This window comes from Callorhinus ursinus, unplaced genomic scaffold, assembly GCF_003265705.2.
Source record: "Callorhinus ursinus isolate GAN/ISIS: 27379988/994484 unplaced genomic scaffold, GSC_fseal_2.0 scaffold78, whole genome shotgun sequence".
In the NCBI taxonomy this organism is placed as follows: Eukaryota; Metazoa; Chordata; class Mammalia; order Carnivora; family Otariidae; genus Callorhinus; species Callorhinus ursinus.
In genome coordinates, this window is record NW_027397140.1 from 2923148 (window position 1) to 2941673 (window position 18526).

The 18526-nt window shown below is 41.4% G+C and overlaps 1 protein-coding gene across 2 annotated transcripts in view; it reads left to right on the plus strand.

Moving 5' to 3' along the window:
• Positions 1-18526, plus strand: part of GABRB3 (gamma-aminobutyric acid type A receptor subunit beta3) — a 298302-nt gene that overhangs the window by 203770 nt on the left and 76006 nt on the right. For both annotated transcript variants that reach the window (XM_025852092.2, XM_025852091.2), the window contains exon 4: positions 14550-14770. In XM_025852092.2, coding sequence (XP_025707877.1) covers positions 14550-14770 — 221 coding nt within the window. The remainder of the gene's footprint in view (positions 1-14549; positions 14771-18526) is intronic.

The window sequence follows — 18526 nt, forward strand, 5'->3', positions numbered from 1 at the left end:
GAATCTCAGACGCAAGTGGGAAGATTGTGTTCTTGCAACTCATGCAGCACAGATTCTCCTCTTCATGGCAGCGCATGGCAGGAGCCGTCCATATGCCTGCGTTTCAGTACACACATGCATGCTTTCTAAATATAGACTGTTGATGTTAGGAAATAGAGTTTACTGATTTTAATGAAGTGAAAGGATCCTGTATAATTTTAAGTAAAAATAGTGATCAGAATGTGAACTTATGGTGTAAAGAATAATTACATGCAAAAATAAGAATCACAAATGGAACTTTTAAAAAATACCAGTGCTGGGTGTTACCTCCTACAATTCTGACCCAAGCCAGTTAGGTTGGGCCCTGGAATTGGACTAGGAATAAGGAAAGAGAAAAGGTAAAGATGATAAAGACACTACCAAATAGAGCTGTCAAAGGAGCAACTGGATAAGGAATCTGTGCTCAAAGGGATACCTGGCTTGCAGATAAAAACAGGGAGTCATTAGCTAAACATTCTGTTAAACACCCTAGGGATGGATGACATCACCATGGAAGAGGGGAAGAAAGAGGAAAGGAGCAGGGACAAGCCTGAGGCAGTCAAACATTGAGATATAGTTGGGAACCTCCATACTATTTTCCAAAGTGGCTGTACCAGCTTGCATTCCCACCAACAGTGTAAGAGGGTTCTCCTTTCTCCACATCCTTGCCAACATTTGTTGTTTCCTGCCTTGTTAATTTTAGCCATCCTAACTGGTGTAAGGTGGTATCTCATTGTGGTTTTGATTTGAATTTCCTTGATGGCTAGTGATGTTGAACATTTTTTCATGTGTTTGTTAGCCATTTGTATGTCTTCTTTGGGGAAGTGTCTATTCATATCTTCTGCCCAGTTTTTGAATTGATTGTTGATTATTTGTTTTTTGGGTGTTGAGTTTGAGAAGTTCTTTACAGATCTTGGATACCAGCCCTTTATCTGTAGTGTCATTTGCAAATATCTTCTCCAATTCATAGGTTGTCTCTTTGTTGACTGTTTCCTTTGCTGTGCAGAAACTTTTTATCTTGATGAAGTCCCAAAAGTTCATTTTTGCTTTTGTTTCCCTATACAATGGAATATTACTCAGCCATCAGAAAAGAGGAATACCCACCATTTGCATCGACATGGATGGAACTGGAGGGGATTATGCTAAATGAAATAAGTCAAGCAGAGAAAGACAATTACCATATGGTTTCGCTCATATGTAGAACATAAGGAATAGAGTGGAGGAGCATAGGGGAAGGGAGGGAAAACTGAACGGGAAGAAATCAGAAGGGAGACAACCATATGAGACTTTTGATTCTGGGAAACAAACTGAAGGTTACAGAAGGGAGGAGGGTGGAGGGATATGGTAGCCCGGTGATGGGTATTAAGGAGGGAACCTGTGGTGATGAGCACTGGGTGTTATATGCAACTAATGAATTGTTGAACACTACATCAAAAACTAATGCTGGCTAACTGAACATAATAATAAAAAAAAGAGAGAGAGAGAAAGAGATGAGAGGTGGAAGCACAGGTTCTTTGAGCTGAACTACCAATGGAGTAGAAAGGCTAGAGGAGGGAGTGTCTCAGGCTGAGTAGAGTGTCTCAAGGAGAGTGAGCTTTCAGCCATGCTTCAAGCTCCCTATATGTTGAGTCAAAGGAGAACAAAAAGTGCCCTTTGGAGGTCATTGGGCAACCTTGCTGTGACCAGGCTGGAGATTGGAAACAAGTCTTAGATGAACTGAAGAGGGGATAAGAACTCCATGTTCAGCAATTTGGTTGACCAGAAATTCTAAAGAACTCTCAGTATAAAACTATTAGAAATGGTGAACAAATCATAATAAACATTATTGAAATGTATCACTTAATTTATAGGAAAATAAGAGAAAGTTCCAGGAGCCACAAAAAAGGACAGATTTTGAGAGAAAGCTGAGGATGAAAGTGTTGTAAGCTACACTTGAAGATTGGTAGGCCTGGGGTCATTTGCCCTATGTGACCAGTTGGCTTGCTGTTAATGACCACGTAGAAACAAGAGACTAAGCTAAAGAATACAAAGCAGAGGGTTAAAATTGAGTCTTCATGGAGCTGGTGCACTCAAGGGCCTCACACTCATTAAAAGGGTATTGTAGAAAAACATTCCCCAAAGGAAATTCCATCAAAGGGAGATGATAAAGAAATGTGTCTGTCTCACTGGGCTTTAGGTGGCATGAAAGATGTCTTCCTGAGAATTTGTATCACATGCCTATACTAATCTGGATTTGGGGATTGACTTTAAACTGCAGAGAAATTTTCACTGGAAGTGATCCAAGGTTATCAACCAATGTGGAACACCAGGTGAAAGCACATGCATAACTTTTATGAAGGGACACGCTGGCAACACAGACCCCATAGAAGTTCTGCTCACTTGATTAGCAAATGTTTATGAAACCTCTGTCATGTGGAAGGCACTGTCTTAGCACTGTGCTCATAATACATCAGTGAGCAAAACAAAGTTCCTGTACTCATGCAACTTACATTCTAGCATGGGAGAAAGAAAATAAACATAACTTAAAAATATAACAAATACAGATATCATCTAGAATATGAGCAGGGTTAACAGAATGTAAGAGTGCAGGGGATGAAGGTTGCCATTGTCAGGAACAGCTTGTTCAAAAGGTGAATTTGAGTAAAAATGAAGCTGAGTAAGTCAGACTAAGTTGAGGAAGGTTATTTGGGGAAAGAGAATTCCAGGCAGAAGGCATAGTTAATACAAAGGGCCTGAGGTCTGGATTGTTTGAGGAACAATAAAGAGGGTGTTGTTGCTGAAATGAAGTTAGCAAAGAAGAGGCTGGAGAGGTGGTAAGTGGACCAGAGCATGTCCACCTGGGCTTAATTTTCAGTGAACTAAGGAGCCATAGTATGGTTTTGAACACCAGAGCAAATGATCTGACTTAAATTGTTAAAAATCACTCCAAATGTTCTATTGAGAATAAGACCATGGGAAAGGCCATGTTCAAAGAACCATTTAGGAGCCTTTGAGAGTATGGAGGGAAGAAAGATGGTGTTTGACCAGGGTGATAGCAGTAGCAGTGATGAGAAGTGGCTGAACCACAGTCGGTTTTTAATGTGGAGTCAACATAATTTCATATGGATTGATGTAGGATGTGAGAGAAGGGATAAGCAGAAAATGAATGGAGATTCTGATTTGAGTAACTGTAAGGATGGAATACCATCAAGTGAACTGGGAAGACTGTAGGTGAATCTGTTTTTGGGGTGAAATTAGCAGCAGTTCAATCTGGATGTGTTGAGTTGATTCTAGAGTTTGATTTATACATCAGGTTGGAGATAAAATTTGGGAATCCTAAGCATACAGATAACATGTAAAGCCATGAATCTCTAAGAGATAACTAGGGAAGTAAGTACAGATAGAGAAGAAAAGGGATAGAGGTTTGGTTGAGTAGGTAGATGGTGCTACAGAATGAGAAGCCTTGGCATTAAGAAGAAAAGGAAGAATTGGAGTGAGTGGCAGAGAAGATGAGCCAGTTGAGTAGGAGGAAAAGCAAAAGACTGTGTGTCAAGACCAGTGATTGGTCTGGGATTTCCCCGACAGTTTCATGGATGCTGGAAGAAGGCATGAATCCCGAGGGTGAGACAAAGGACAGTTGACTACTCTCATCTAGGGCCAGCTATATAATTTGTGGGGTCCAGTGCAAAATGAGAGTACTGGGTCCTTTGTTTAAAAAGCAGGAGTAAAGTGTCATTCCTCTCCTATTTAAAAGTTAACACTTGTGTTTCTTCTTCCTTGGGCACTTGTGCTTGACTGAGTGTATGAAAATCGGCATTGCAGTTTCTTTCTGACTACCTAAGATTTGATTACAATGTCTCAGAGGATAGGACTGTTTCATGTAACTCCATGTAGTGATGTCCATCCAAATTTTTCTCCTGAAATCAATAATTCAGAAAACAATGATGATCAAGCGAGTATTTTCTCAGTTATATAAAGTACAATATTGTTAATATTGTGATTTATCTAACAGCAATAACCTAACAGGTTCTGGGTAGAAACCAGAAATAGAAATAGATCTCAGAAATGAATGGGCTTGCTGTCTAAAAATAGCACATCTTCTTAGAAACTGAAAGTACTTTAAAATGTGTGGCATCACTAATCCACATGATTTGTCTCTGAGGAGAGGAAATCCATTGTTAAATCCTGCTATAGAGGCACATATATAAAAGCAAAGGGCATTGAATTCTCACAGTATAAGTATATGATGGGGTTCTTCATTTAAAATGGGAATATTCATCCTTTATTTTATGATAAATACCCTTCTTTCTGTTGAAGCATATTTTTTATTTGTTTGCTCTCTTGAAGGGATTCAAAGAGAAGTGATTTTCAGTTCAGCAAACCTAATAATGTCAACTCTAGAAGCCATGTAACCCAAAAGATGACCATCACTATTTAAAGATGTAAAATCTTCAACCTCATGGCCATCTGCAGGCACCATGCTCAAGCAAGGAAAAAGCACAGAGGCTTGTTAAATGCCACACAGTCAGAATGTAGGCAAGTCACTCACAAGTCTCCAAGTGTGACATTCCACCAGTTGTTCAAATATCCCTCAAATATAGAGGTGTTGAGGCTTCCTTGCACAAGCAATATGGCTGTTTCTCACAGCCAGTTCTTGGAGTATCTTTGGATGAATGACATTTTTAAGACACATCCCATCCCCTTTTGGAAGCTTATTAATTAAAGATAGTTGCTGGAAAATAAAGATAGGTATCTGATTATATATACATATACATTGCAGATTTTATATATATATGTTATTTTTTATATATTAATATATACATAAGTTACTAAACAGTCTGGTGTCTTTAGTATTATTCAGATAAATACTTTTTTAGAATAAAGGAGAATATGCAGTGACTCCCCAGTTTACAAGCACATTCCAAAATTTCATTCATATGGTGTTTGTACTGAGTTGAAACATCTGTTCCCATACAGAGTGTGAGATATCTGATCATCTTGTATATTCTTGTATTTAACCCATTATATATCCGAGGTCTGGTGTTGGACTTAGCCTGCCCTAGACATGGGTTAAGTGTTCTTCTGGGATGCAATTTGAGAGTCCAGGAGCTTATCTCTAATCATGGGGCTATCAGTGAAAACACTTCCAACCCTCTGTACTGCTGCTGCTGACTCATGGACCAGTTCTAGATACTGAAGGCATTTAGGCAATAGGATCAACAGAACCCAGTGACTGAATAAATGTTGAATGTAAGATGAGAAAGAAAAAAGAGATTGATGTACATACAGCCTCTGGTTTTGATTTGGTTGAGAATGAATGAGTGGGTACAGAATGGTGGTACAGAATGGGGAACAGGTTTGGGGTAGAAAGAGAATGAGTTAATTTTGGACATATTGAGCTTGGGTTGCCTGTGGGGCATCTGGATGGAAAGGTTCAGAAGGCAGCTGGATCCCTCCATGCAAATCTCAGAAAAGTATAATGGGTTAGAGACACTGATGGAGGAACCTGGGAATGGGAAAGAAAAGTGGGTATACTTCTCTCTCCTGGCTTCTTGGTGCCCAGTTTGGGAGAATAACTTCCCCTAAAAAAAAAAAAAAAAGCTATACAGGGCCACTAATTTACAATTAAAGGGGGCCATGAAAGGGATACTTAGTAAAAATGTTCTTTATATAGAGGGGTCAACTGACTATAAAATGGGCTTTTTCCCATTTTAAAATGGGGAGGACTGGGTGGGAAGTCAGTCTGGGAACACCTGAAGGTCAGGTTATTCACAGCAGGTCAGGCGGGCAAGATAGTTTTGGTTTTTTTGTTATTAGTGCTATAGCTATTTTTACAAATCTGTGTTTAATATTAATCTGTAACTTCAAAACATTTTACAGCAGAAAAAAATGGTTGATAAAAATCTAGTGACCTGATACATTTGGATATTGAGTGAAAGACAAACTTAGGATTTTAAAAGCAAAGGGTGAAGCCTGCTTCAGTGGTGTTGAGAATTCTACATTGAAGTATTAGGCTAAGTCTTTTTTACCTGCATCTCCAAATAATAAAGCCCATTTTTCTTTGCAGTTTGGTATATACTTGGCATGGAACAATGCGCTGGGGGTCCAATGGTTAAAGAAGAGCATTTTTCATCTAGTGCTGGGAGGCTTCTTTCAGGGATGACTGGCCCTGCTCTAGGATGAGGGAAGACAACGTAGAATTTTTCAAATGCCTATTATGAGTCAAGCACTGTGTTAAGCATTGTTAGCTCAATTAATTGCTAGAGCACTTTTGTAAAATGGCCATTTTTAGTTTCTTTTTTCCACAAGAGATTTCTGAGACTCGGAGTGATTAGGTAACTTTCCCAGGTAAAGTACAGGGCAAGGAAGCCTATTCAGTGTGTCAGAGGCATCCTGCTCTACCACCCCCTGCACATCGGAACCTACCAGAGACTTATTTAGCTGTGGGCATCTCTCTTACATTTTCCTTATTCTCATTGGCTTACGTTGAATTCTCAATTTCTTCTGATACTACCTTTTTTTTTTTTTGTCCTTTGAATGTAGGTCAGTATAATCATTTTGCTTTTCAAACTTAATGGACTCCAGAAAAATATCTATGGTATCTATTCATATGTAAAAAGAAAAACATATATTCAAAATAATTTATATTCTATGCCAGTTTTTCAGGTGGCTTTGGAGGACTGGGGAACTTGTAATTATTTTCATTAGCCCTTCTACATTTCATATAGAGGTGACCGGTTCATCTTTTGAATACATTTAGCATTTAGGTGGATGAATAAAAAATACAAACTATGAAGCTTTGGATGGGTATGACAATTATAAGAAGACCAGAATATCTCAGCGACCTTCCTTCTCATTTGCACACCAGCCTCCTTCTCTGCCAGCCCCAGACATAGTAGTTATCCCTTAAATATACACTTCTTTTGCATTATTGTGCATTCCTTGACTCCTAATGAGTGCCCTTTACTATGTTAAGCCCTTAAGAGTGTGGCAGGCTGTCTTCCCAGATAGGGTAAGTGGGCTTAGGACAGTGAAATGGTTCACCTACATTTGCTGAGCCAACAGGAAGGAGGCTGACTTGAAACTTGGGCATATTTGATTCTAAAGCTCCTTCTCTTAATTACTTTCATTTTTTTTCTTTGGTTCAATTTTATGTCTACCTCCTAGATAGTGAGCTATTTAAAGTTACAAATTATGTCTTCCTTATCTCTGGGTCCCTGGCACCCTGCATGGTCCCTGGCCTATGGAGATATGCAGTGAATGCTTGAAGGGGGTTGGGGGGGGGAGAGAGGGTAGCAGAAAGAGGTAGGTCATGCTTTCTTAGGAAAGATCACCATATGGATTCAACGAATGGAAACCTAATCACCAGTGAAGTCTGTTGTGGGAGGAGAGATGGATGTCATGTTGGATACTCATTTTTAGATCATTAAAAAGAATGGGTTCAAATTCTCTAAATAAATTTTAATAGAAGGGTCAAGATTCCCCCAGCTTAATCTTAGTTGCAGAAATGCCTACAAAAGAAATCTCTGTGACCTAGGTCTTACGTATACTTTTCAGAACAGTTTTCCCTAACCTGAGAACAACTTACCTGAGAGGTTTTGTATCACAAACTTGCTGAACCAGATGTAAATGCAGGTGTCCTGTGGCTTTCACAGCTGCTGCTAGATATTTAAATGTGGTTTAGAGATTGCATTTCTTTCTCGGGATTAGTAAATTTTGTCTTCATTTCCTGCGCTGAGGAAATCTCTTCAATTTCTTAATTGCAGAATAATGAGCAGTATTTCCACTTTCGAATATGTATTCTTGTTATTTTAATGTGATAAATGTGGAGAGATTTCCACCAGTAGAAAGAAACTTTGTTGTTTATCTCTTATTGCAATTTATGTGAGCTGCTTGAATGGCCAAAAGATGGGCTGAGGTTTAATTTTGTTATTTTTGTTGTTACTGCTGCTGTTTCTACATTCTTAGGAGATTTTGACAGGATTGTCACCTATGTATAAACGCTTGGCAGATGAATGGCTCATATTCAAGAATGCTGTTCCCTGCCCCCAGCCACTGGGGCTTCTAGAGCTGGGAGTGCCAGCAACCCTTTCTTAAGCAGCTCCAGACTGCCTCTTCCGGTCCCACCCACTGTATCTCAGCCCACTGGCTCCAAACCCTGGGACCCTGGGCTGGGCTGTTGTCTTACCAGGAACTCTGGCTTCCGACCTTTGCATGAAATGGATTTTTGTAATCTGGGGTAAAACCAAAAAAATGTGTCATATTTTTTTCAATGACAATAATTATGCAAATTCTAAAGAAATTACTTAAAAACTTGAAGAACTTCAATCACTAGTATTTGTTCTCACCTTGTGAAGGTAATATGAAGCAGGTAGGAATGCACCTCCATGGAGTTCAGTATGCTGATTGATTTGATAAACAAACACCTGCACACACGGGCATGCACACAGTTAGAGAGAGGAGAGGGTCCATGACTTCATTAGCTTATCAGAGGGCTTTATGATCCCCCCAGAAAAGCCCCGAGGAATAATGGCCTTTTAATTGAATGATTTTGCTTGTAAGATTCTGTGAAAGAAAGACTGTTCTGAATATAGTTCTTCAGTATTTCTTCTTGCTGATCCTCAGTTTGTTATATGCCTTTTATAAGACAGGGAGAGAAGAATTCAAGACATTTAACCTTATCTATTGATTTTGATGAGTTACCATAGTTCAAACCACCTATAATTAAATAATCCACATTTATACAATATATCCCAGAGAATTCTAGGTCCTAGTGGACTAGAGAATTCTGGATGAGGAAATACTTGGGTTTCCTCCTCACTGCCTGACCTCTCTCCACTGCATCCCATGTCCCAGGGCTACAGTGTCCCCTGTAGCTTATACTGTGACAGATCATGTCACAGTATAAGCCAGAGAGCTGGAGGTTCTCGTTGTGTGGATAACCATGTCAGATACAGATGAACCTGGCAGGGCAGAAGCCCAGAGAGTCTCAGCAGGTGTCCCGGGTCCAGGTCCACACACACGCACACACATACACACACTCAGGCAGTCTGTGACTGGATATGGAACAGCAGTGAGTCTCCACCCCTGGAGACATGTCTGAGTTAACCTAGGAGGCCAAGGATGGTTCCTCTGTATGGGCTTTCAGCTGCCTTCCCTGGCAAGGATTCAGGGGTGGAGAACTGAGTGAGTGGAGAAGCAGAGGTTACCACCTCTATTGGCAGCTGAGGGGGGCTGAGGGCCAGGAAATCAATGCCTTTCCTTAGGGCCTCGCAAATATCTGGTGCCAGCCCCAATCCAGGGTTGAATCTGCACCTAAACCAGGAACCCAGTGTTCTCAGGGCCCCCGGGGCTGTAGAAGGGGCTGCTAACACAATGGATGGGAGTCACTTTCTATGCATACACACTCAATGTGTCAATTAATTAACTTATAGGAGGATATTTTATAAATGCTCAAAGTACTGCAAATCTCAACCACCACCCAAAGCACAGTCTCCTGAAATCAAGTGATACCAAATTATACCCAGAAGAAACTTTGTGAGCATATATTCCCAGCCAGGTCTGAAGAATGTGGGAGAGGGCTAGGAGTGAAGGTGTTCCCTCTCAGTCCATGAAGGCCCCACAGCAGAGGGGATTCTATGTCTCCTGGACACAGGGCCCCGTCATTGTGCCTCCTCTGGCAGCTATTTCTATTAGTCCCGATCTCTAGGCCATTACTCCCTCCCTGCATCCGCCAACATGTCCTGTCTAGATGTGCTTATATGGCTTGTTGTGCCACAGTAAGAATCAGTGCCAGGAAGCAGACTGTCTCTTCCTACTGTGTGCTAATCTAATTAAACCCACCCTCACAGGGTGAGGTTTCTGGAGCCTGTGTCCATCACACTGCATGGTGAAGGGGCTTCATGGGTCCCACCCTTCCTGGACACCCACTGCTTTCATGGGCCTACTCCTCCCAGACTCCTGCTTCTCTCTGTGCCCCACCCCTTCCTGCACCTCTTTCCTCTGTATTCCTCACCAAGCCTGGATGCTCCATGCTGCCTCCCAGAAGCCCACACTACTCCCTCTAGCCCTATTCCTCCAGACCGTCACTTTGCCCCACATCGGGCCCTTCTCTTACTCTGACCCCCTCTGACACCCATACCTCCTACTACTGGCTTCTCCTTATACTCCACTCCCCGCTCATCCTCACCCCTTTCCACACCCACTCCTCCCTAATGTCTCTGTCCAGGAGACTTAGTTTCCCCTGCAAAGGGCAAAGGTGGGAAAAGAGAAAACAATCATAATTGCCTCTCACCCTGGCAGAGGCTTTTGGTGTCTGAGAGTTATGTGTCAGTGTGACTGCAGACCCCTCCCTGTGCTCAGGTGGATCACATCGCCAGAGCGAGAAAGATGAAAGTCGGGGACATGGTGAGTGCTGCAGAGGCCCAAGGAATGGAGATGCTGGTATTCACCACCAGTATCTGACTCACCAGTATCACCTTATTCTAATTCCCATGACCCTTGGAGCCCCCCGAAAGCCCTGCATTTGAGATATGCCATTTCAAGGCCTCTCCCCTGTCTCCTTTCACCCCCTCCAAACCTCCCCTCAGCTGCCCCATATTTGGGGGTGACCAATCCAGGAAAAAGACAAGGAAGGCCCACAAAGGCATTGGGGAGCTCCAAATATGGAAAACATCAACTTGTCTGGGACCCCCTGAAGGAAAGAAACTTCCACAAGGCATCTGTCTACATCCCAGCTGTGCTAAATGTTTGCAAGGATGGGGGGCTTTAGTGGTGCCACAGTGTTTATTCCCCTCAAAAACGGCATTACGTTATGTAACTTGATTCTCCACTCTTTGAGATATCTCTGCAAACCATCCTCCCACCAAGCTCATTTAAGTATATTATGCAGAACAATTTAGCTCCTGTCCCTTAGAGCTTTGGTTTTGAGGTTGAGAGTTGCACCCTGCAGGGAGGTAGCCCCAACTTCAAATCCCATGTCCCCCAGTTACTCCCATTTAGTGGGGCATGGAAGGGAGGGAGGAGGCAAATTACTTCAGTTCTTTAATTTTTTTTCTTCATTGATTGGGGATGATAATGAGAATACTGATAATCCCTGCTTTATGTTTAAGTGAAATGACATTAGAAATGACTGGCACATACCAAGGGATCAGAGCATGTTCACTGCTACTGTCATTATTATGCGAGGTGCTCACCACTGCCCAAGCACAGGAGTCAGCACCATGGCCTACTGTCTGCTGTCACCTTTCCTTTGTCTGCCAATCTGTACAGGAGTAAGAAGTGGGATACTGACTAGTGTTCCCACTGATGTAGTGAAGCCATTGCTTCAGAAGGCACAGCTGATGCAGCAGGTTTGGATTTAAATATCTATTTTTCTCCCTCTGTCACCTAAGCTCTCTGCAACCCTGTCCACTCAAGTCACCTCAGCAAACGCCCAAGACCAAATTTGAGAAGTGCTGTTAATGGTGTGGAGAACAGCACAGGTCAAAATAAGACCCAGAGCCTGAGTTTGCAGACTCTGGATGACAACTGGGTTCCCAGGGCACACTGACACATTCCCTCCATCCTCATGGCAACCCATGTGAACGCCAGTTGGAAGGGAACTCAGAGAAGTGCTAGACTTCATGACTCAGGCGTAGGATGTGGGCTTAGAAACCAAAGAGAGAAGCAAGTGAAATGCTTCTATTTCAATAAGAATGTAATTTGGATCATTATATTCAAATCGAAAATCCTTTAGCTGGTACTGCTGATTTATTTCCATCTTGTTATACCACCGAAACTTTGAATGTTTCAGTTAAAATGCATCACCTACGTTAGCCATCATTCATGGTAATGCAGGGGATGTGATTGCACTCTTTGGGGGTCCATTCGCAGCCTGAGGTTGTACATCAAGCCCAACATCTGTGAACTTTTAAGATTTCCCTAACCTGCAGCCCCTTTCCAAGCACCCTCCACCCATTTTGACCTTTGCTCATCATCTCTCTCACCACTGCACAACTGATCTTCCCGATCAGGAGACAGCTGCCATTGAAAAATAGTTTGCTGACCACAGACCTTAAAGGAAGAGAGTACACCATCCATTTCAGGGAATGAGGGGGTGGGGCACACAGGGAAGCACTGGCGTTGGTCACAAGGAAGAAGGGAAACTGTGGGCAAAGAACTTTGTTGTGGTTTCCATGGGAATGAATGGGCATATGAGAGGCTGGATAAGCAGGCTTTGGATGGGCCAGTTTGAATAATTAAAGGGGACCCCGAGGTCTAGACTGCCCCTACTTGCCTGGTACTTGAACATAGTTGAAATATTGGCCTGGAGTGTGAAAGCCCAATAGAGAAGGCACTTGGGGGTGAGCTCTGGATTGGTTGGTTTGCTTTTGGAAAGCACAATCTAGAGCTTGACAGAATTGTAGCTGTAACGGAAAGGAGGAAAGTCCCTCCAGGGTCAGCCAAGGTCCAGAAGCTAAAGCATGAGAAAACGGAAAATAAAAGACGGTTAATATGCTTGGTTATGTCACTTGTTACTGGAAACTCAGTGGCTTTCATTGGCTGAGGAGCTGGCATTCAAGTTTTTCTACCTTCTGGTCCCTGCCACAGAGTCCAGCTTGCCCACCACTCTGTCCTTTTCCCCTCTAGAACCCTAAGTTCCACCAAAACTGCACACATCAGAGTTTCTCATCAATTCAGTAAAATCAATGCAATAAAAGCAACATCCTTGTATGATTTATTTATCATGCCCCCTATCCAATATCTGGCTAGCCAAAGCCTATCTTTAGTGTCACCTGATCTTTGAGAATTGGTGGTGGGCTGAGGGTCCGTTCACACAGGTAATGCCACGCACAGAGTTCTGCCCATGTAAGTGCCTGGGAAAAAACTCTTCTGTTTCTTTTCATCCACTCAAATGCTATCTCTCCTTCAAGTTGCAGATGAAACCTCTATAAAGACTCCCCAGCCCATTTGAATTTTCTTGCTTCCCCCGCCTTTGATTTTTTTTATGGCCCTTATAGCTTAAAACTTATTTTGCTGATAGTTGTTTAGCATGTATTGGTTTTGTCACCTTGCCTGTGAGAACCTGGAGAATAACATCTAGGTGTGTTCTTCATCATTTCAGAGGCTTCTGTGCTCTAACACTCATGAGATCAGTGATAAGTAGGCATTGTTAGATTAGCAAGCACTGAGAACTGCCCTGTGAATCAGCAAAATGAGTACTGGATGGGATGTCATAAGACCTGTGCCTGGGATGGGTTCTTGAATTGATTTGCAATCCCACCTCTCATTGCCCACAAAGCCAGGATGTTTGCAAACATCTGTAAGTGTGTGAATTCAGAAGCTCCTGTATGTAACAGTGATTTCTCTTTCCCTGGTTAGGGAGTTTACTCACTTACCTTTGGATTTTCAGCCTGGATCCTTCTATAGTGGTGTTCAAGATGTCCCATGAATATTACCAAATTTTCAGACTTGATGTAGACTGGAATAGTGATTGACAAAAGAATAAAAATTTTAAAATAGAATTTTCATGTTCAGCCTGATTTCTTTTCTTCACTTTCTTTTTTTTTTTAAGATTTTATTTATTCATTTGACAGAGAGAGACACAGTGAGAGAGGGAACACAAGTAGGGGAAGCGGGAGAGGGAGAAGCAGGCTTCCCACCAAGCAGGGAGACTGATGCGGGGCTCAACCCCAGGACCCTGGGATCGTGACCTGACCTAAAGGCAGATGCTTAACAACTGAGCCACAAAGGAGCCCCTTTTTTTCCACTTTCTTACTGCATTACTTTGCAAGCAAACAAAACAAAACAAAAACAAATGAACAAACAAAGTAGGATCATCTGCCTAAATACTTGCTTATTTTGTTGGCAAGCCTGTGGGGGTTGCACCATGGCCCATTTCCCCTCTCCTACATTCGGCTTTAGCTATAGGCTCCCATTTTCCCCAGACGAATGTATCATCCTCTCAAGGTGATGATATGGCCGAGTTAGTGTGGAAATGGCTGTGGCATCCTGGAAGAAAAAGAAAATGTAATGAATATGGCCTAGAGACCTCCCACAGGTCATTGTGTCTCCAGTGCATGTTTGTGGAGGGTTTGTATTTACAGGTCCCACAGAGGGCAAGAGAGGAAAGTGGCTTATCTTGTAGAGAGAATCTGTAGATAGAGTTCCTCTGCTGTGGGTGATACAGATACATATCTGCCCGGTGGGAGATGCAGGACCTAGGGGAGTTTTCAGGGTCCTGCCAGCAACCTGATTTTATGATCACTTTTTTAAAGTTATTTTTTTGACCTTTGTATCTGTGTGGCTATTGCTTAAATGCCAATTTGTCTAGTCCGGTTCTTACCTAAATAAAACAAAGGGCTTAAAAAAAAAAAACGGGATTTATAGACATGATTTACACCTACTAAACCTAGTATTTGCATTTACGAGAAAGCAACCACTGTTTCCTACCCTGCCTGAAAATAATGTCCATTTCTTCTGGATTCCAACCTGAATTTGACCAGTCATGAAGGAAATATGCCTGTGGCTGAGCACAAACTAATTTTTTTTCTTTTCTTTTTTTCCCCCAGGATTACACCTTAACCATGTATTTTCAACAATATTGGAGAGATAAAAGGCTTGCCTATTCTGGGATCCCTCTCAACCTCACGCTTGACAATCGAGTGGCTGACCAGCTATGGGTGCCTGACACATATTTCTTAAATGACAAAAAGTCATTTGTGCATGGAGTGACAGTGAAAAACCGCATGATCCGCCTTCACCCTGATGGGACGGTGCTGTACGGGCTCAGGTCTGTCTGTCTTTTCAGGGCCAGTTTCGCAGTTGCATGGTGCATTGGCATTGAATTTCTCATTTGAGATGATTGTAGGGAGTGAGGCCACGTCCTCAGATTAATTAGAAGACAACCATGAAACACTGAGATTTGCACATACACACAAATCTTATAAATAAAAGATTTGGGGCATTACAGTTACTATAAATAGTCACCATGCAAGGGAAAAACTTCCTCCATGGATTGATTTTAAATAACTGGGTTGCCCTATCTAAGAACACATATTCCCTGAGGTTGGATTTTCCATATCATAGCCACAAAGGCCTGTAATTAATATTGCTCTGATGCTGCAGAGGTTTACAATAAAGTTTTCCGAAAGCTGTTTGCGGAGTTGAAAAAAATGTCTAGTTTTGCCATTATATGGATATAATGGTATAATGGATACAATGGATATCCATTATATGGATATATGGTATAATCTCCTCAGAGCTTCATGAGGTGGTGTCGCCAATATTTATGGGAATGACTAAATGTGAGGCTTCCTGATGAGAATCATCTCTCAAGAGGTCTCATAATGAAATCACTTGAATCAGGAAACCAGACTGCTGCCTGGAACCCTGAGGAGGCCCTGGGCTTCCGTGGTTACTCTGGAAACCACCAGACCTTCCCATGATGCTCCACCAGTGCTGGTGGCTAATTATTTGAATATCATCACCCTTGCTTAATGGTGATCTTAAAAATCTTTTGTCTCTTATGTTGATTTTGCAATGATTTTTTTTGTTTTGTTTTGTTTTAGAGTAATTTGTGTGTCTGTGTCTATGTGTGTCTGTGTCTGTGGGTGGGTGGGTAGGTGTGGGTATGTGTATATGCACACATGTGTGCCTTTCTTGATCTCCTGGCCTAAAAGTGTCTTTGAGATCTTCTAGGAGTGACCACAGTTTTGAGTAGAACACGGGTGGATATCTTGGAGAAAACATTTATCATAAAATTTTATGAGTCCATAGGCCTTTAACTAAGACTCCAGCAGGTCTAAAGGAAATCATAACAACATATATTTAAATCCATATTACTGTGACTTTTACTGCTTCAAATGAGGAAAGGGGATTATTTAACATTGTCTTAAGTAGAAAATGTTGAATGACTTTCTCAAAACATCAATATATAGGATAAGAGAATTTTAGCAAAAAAATCAGACTTTAACTGTAAGGGGAAAAAAGTGATGCATGTCAACCAAGCCATGGTATTACTGTGTAAAAAACAAAGTTCAGATTGATGTTTCTCTGGGACATTTCAAGCATTTTGTATTTTTGCCTGGAAATCAAATATGGATGTAAAATTCTGGAGGTTTTGACAAGTACATCAGTTCTACAAAAGATTACCCAGAAACCATGTGAGCGTGAAATGAGGAGTCATGTCCCTCATTTATCTGCCTCCCAAAAAATGAATAGAAAAAGTGTGTACGTGTTGTTTGGGCTGGGGGGAAGAACAAAAAGAAACAAATATCAATAAAAATTAAGCCTAGATTTCTTAGCTTTTTTAAAAGATTTATTTACTTATTTATTTTAGAGAAAGAGCGAGAGAGAGAACATGAACAGGGTGGGGAGCTGAGGGGAGGGAGAAAGCGAGAAGTAGACTCACTGCTGAGCCTGAGGCGGAGCCTAAGGCAGGGCTCAATCTCAGGACCCTGAGATCATGACCTAAATTGAAATCAGGAGTCGGTTGCTTAATCATCTGAGCCATCCCAGAGCCCCTAGGCTTCCTGTCTTTTTAAACAAAACTTGCTATTTGGGTTCTCTCCATTTTTATTTTTGCATTTTTTATTTTCTTACTGGAGCTAGAATACTTTAGTATACCTCTCTTGAAACTTTGTTAGGATAGTGCCTTAGTCTATTCTGGCTGCTATAACAAAATACCATAAGCTGGGTGGTTTATAAACAACAGACATTTATTTCTCACATTTCTGGAACCTGCAATCCAAGATCAAGGTGCCAGTGTTGAGGGAGGGCCCACTTCCTCTTTCATAGTAGGCACCTTCTTGCTGTGTGCTCAGCTGGTGAAAGGGGCAAGGGAGTTCTGTGGGATCTCTTTTATAAGAACACTAATCCCATTCATGAAGGATCCACCCTCATGACTTAAGCCCCCACTTCCTAATACCGCCACCTTTGGGGGTTAGGATTTCAACATATGAATTTAGTGGGGAGGATGTAAACATTCAGACCATAGTAGACAGAATGATATGATATGAATGAAAGAACTGTAAGAAATTTCCAAGCTGTTTGGAAGTGTTGGATTTAACACCATAAAACATGCAAGAATAAGAAAAACCAAGAGAATAAAACTATATCCTTAGCTAATACTCTGCCTGTACATTTACATATAAAAGTTAGTAATTATATAATAAGCTATGGGAAGTTTTCAATAATATACTTGGTATAGTAACTTTAAGAACTCTCTAGTCAAATTTATATCCATTATACATCTCAAATAGCCTCTTAAGTCAGTAAATGGATTTCTAAATAAATAGCTGTTTTTATTCCAATGTAGTCTTAATATACTCCTTAGATCTTTATTTAGAACCTCATATTTTTGAAACAATTCTCAGATCTCCGTGGACCTGGACAAGCTGTCAGAAAGAAAATCTCTAAACAACAGACTGCCACATTCTGCACATGCTTAACAGCTACCCTGTGCCATCTGATTCTTTTTGAAATTGGCTAATCTAGAAATTTATTCCTTTAGATTTAAAAATCACACATAGCTATAGATATTAATTTGAATTTGAATTTGAAGTAATTGGAATTTTCGAACAAGAAGTACCTTAGTATTTCAAAATACTGATAATGTTATTAAATTCATGTATGTACATATTCTGCATTATTTTGTGTGAACTGAAGTACCATTTATATGTATTCTATTTTACACACACACACACACACACACACACACACTCACACTCACACACTCACAGTATATGTATCATGTTTTCAGTAAGAAGACCGGGTGAATGTCCCCACTGGTAAGGCACCCTCCCTTGCCCTCTTGGCCCCAAACCCCATCGTCCCTTTGCTCTCATCCTCCTGCCGTGTTCACGGGATCATGTTAGTGACATAGCAAGCCAAGGATGGGCCCGTGTATGAAACCCCAGTGATACAGTATATCCTTTTGGTATCTAGGTACCATGGCATGAACCTGAAGGAGGTCTGGTGCAACTGAGGACTTTAGCGAGTTAAACTCCCATGAAGGTTTATGGAGCACTAGGATTGTTGTTTATCTCCTGCTTTTACAGTGCTGCTGATGAACATCCAGCCCAATAGGGATTGCTTTCTTACTGGCTATATCTCTGTGATGTTGGTTGTCCTGGCTGTACCCCTGAGACATTAAGGTTGATTTTTTTCTCCCCATTGGAGACTGGGATTGCCTTCACCTGGCTATACAGCAATTGCCTACACTGGTAGGTCAATCACCGTTAAGCTTCCCTAGGCTCCTTTTCCTGTTCATGTCCAGCCATTGCAGTACAGGATCAATGAGGGCTTTTTCTTTGTCAAGCATAGATGAAGATCTCTGGCTGTGGATGAGCTATCCATGACGTAGGTTTGTACGTCATCTCAGTCTTATTCTGGGAAATTAATCCATTATTCTGATGATTCTGCAAAAGTGGTCGATGACTGCTCACACAGATAGTTGAGAGTGATCATGTTCTTGTAGTGATAAAAGGTCATTATAAATCATGAACTATTTTTTCAATGACTCTTATGGCCCCTTGAGTTTGAAACT